This window comes from Hydra vulgaris, chromosome 02 (assembly GCF_038396675.1).
Source record: "Hydra vulgaris chromosome 02, alternate assembly HydraT2T_AEP".
NCBI lineage: Eukaryota > Metazoa > Cnidaria > Hydrozoa > Anthoathecata > Hydridae > Hydra > Hydra vulgaris.
Genome location: NC_088921.1, coordinates 62,146,828 through 62,147,851, shown reverse-complemented (window position 1 = coordinate 62,147,851; position 1,024 = coordinate 62,146,828). Strand labels below are relative to the sequence as shown.

Genomic DNA, 1,024 nt, shown 5'->3' with positions numbered 1-1,024 from the left:
ATGGAATACTGTTGCCATATCTGGGGCGGATCTTCTAATGATGCCCTTTCTCTTTTAGACAAGGTGCAAAAATGCATTGCTAACATAGTTGGACTTGCTCTTGCAGCCAAACTCAAACTATTATCACATCGTCGTAATGTTGTTACTCTTTCTCTTTTCTACAAATACTATAATGGGCACTGCTCTAAAGAGCTAGTGTCTCTTGTGCCATCTACTAAAATTCATTCTCGTGTTACTCGTCACTCAATTGAGTCTCATCCTTTTTCTGTGACTGTTCCTAAGTGCTTCAAAAACGCTTATTCATCTAGTATTTTTCCTCAAACATCAGCTCTTTGGAATTCGCTTCCTTCATCTTGCTTTCCTGATTCATATAATTAGCAATCCTTTAATTCGTCCATCAAATGTTATCTTGCTCTACAATCTTCATCTTTTCTATTTCAGTAACTTCCAACTTTAATTAGTAGCTGCTGGCAGCCTTGTTGGAAGGGAAGATGTTTAAATATATATATATATATATATATATATATATATATATATATATATATATATATATATATATATATATATATATATATAATCATGTTTATTGTTTAAATAACCATTTTTATTGTTTAAATAATTTATTACTTATATAACCATGTTTATTGTTTAAATAACCACTTGCTCATGTTAACAGTATTGAAGATTTTGGATTTACCACTGACAGGAACTTAAAATATGATTAGCATACCCATCTTAATGTAAATAAACCTGTCAACCTATCTCATTCTAAAAGTTTTTCATCAACAACATAGATCACTAATGGTTAAAGCCTACTGTACTTATGGGCGACCTATGCTAAGGTATTGTTTTTCTGTATGGTGTTATATCAAACTATCTTCCAAATTAATAAAATTGGAAAAGTATGTCTCTTTACTATGAGAATTGCTGGTCTGTGGTTAGTATCATATGAAAAAATTGTTAGCCTGTGGGTTAGTATCCTATGAAAAGGGTCTAGCTATACTCAAACTACATTTATTAGAAC

General features: G+C 31.1%; 1 protein-coding gene across 1 annotated transcript; it reads left to right on the top strand.

Moving 5' to 3' along the window:
* On the top strand, nucleotides 1–378 carry LOC136076216 (uncharacterized). The gene has a single exon (XM_065789690.1). The coding sequence runs from the start codon at nucleotides 1–3 to the stop codon at nucleotides 376–378; it is 378 nt and encodes a 125-aa protein (XP_065645762.1).
* Nucleotides 379–1,024: the final 646 nt, after the last annotated feature.

What these genes read in the sequence shown, in the direction of transcription:
- LOC136076216 (XM_065789690.1), top strand. Translation starts at nt 1, where the DNA reads ATGGAATACTGTTGCCATATCTGGGGCGGATCTTCTAATGATGCCCTT.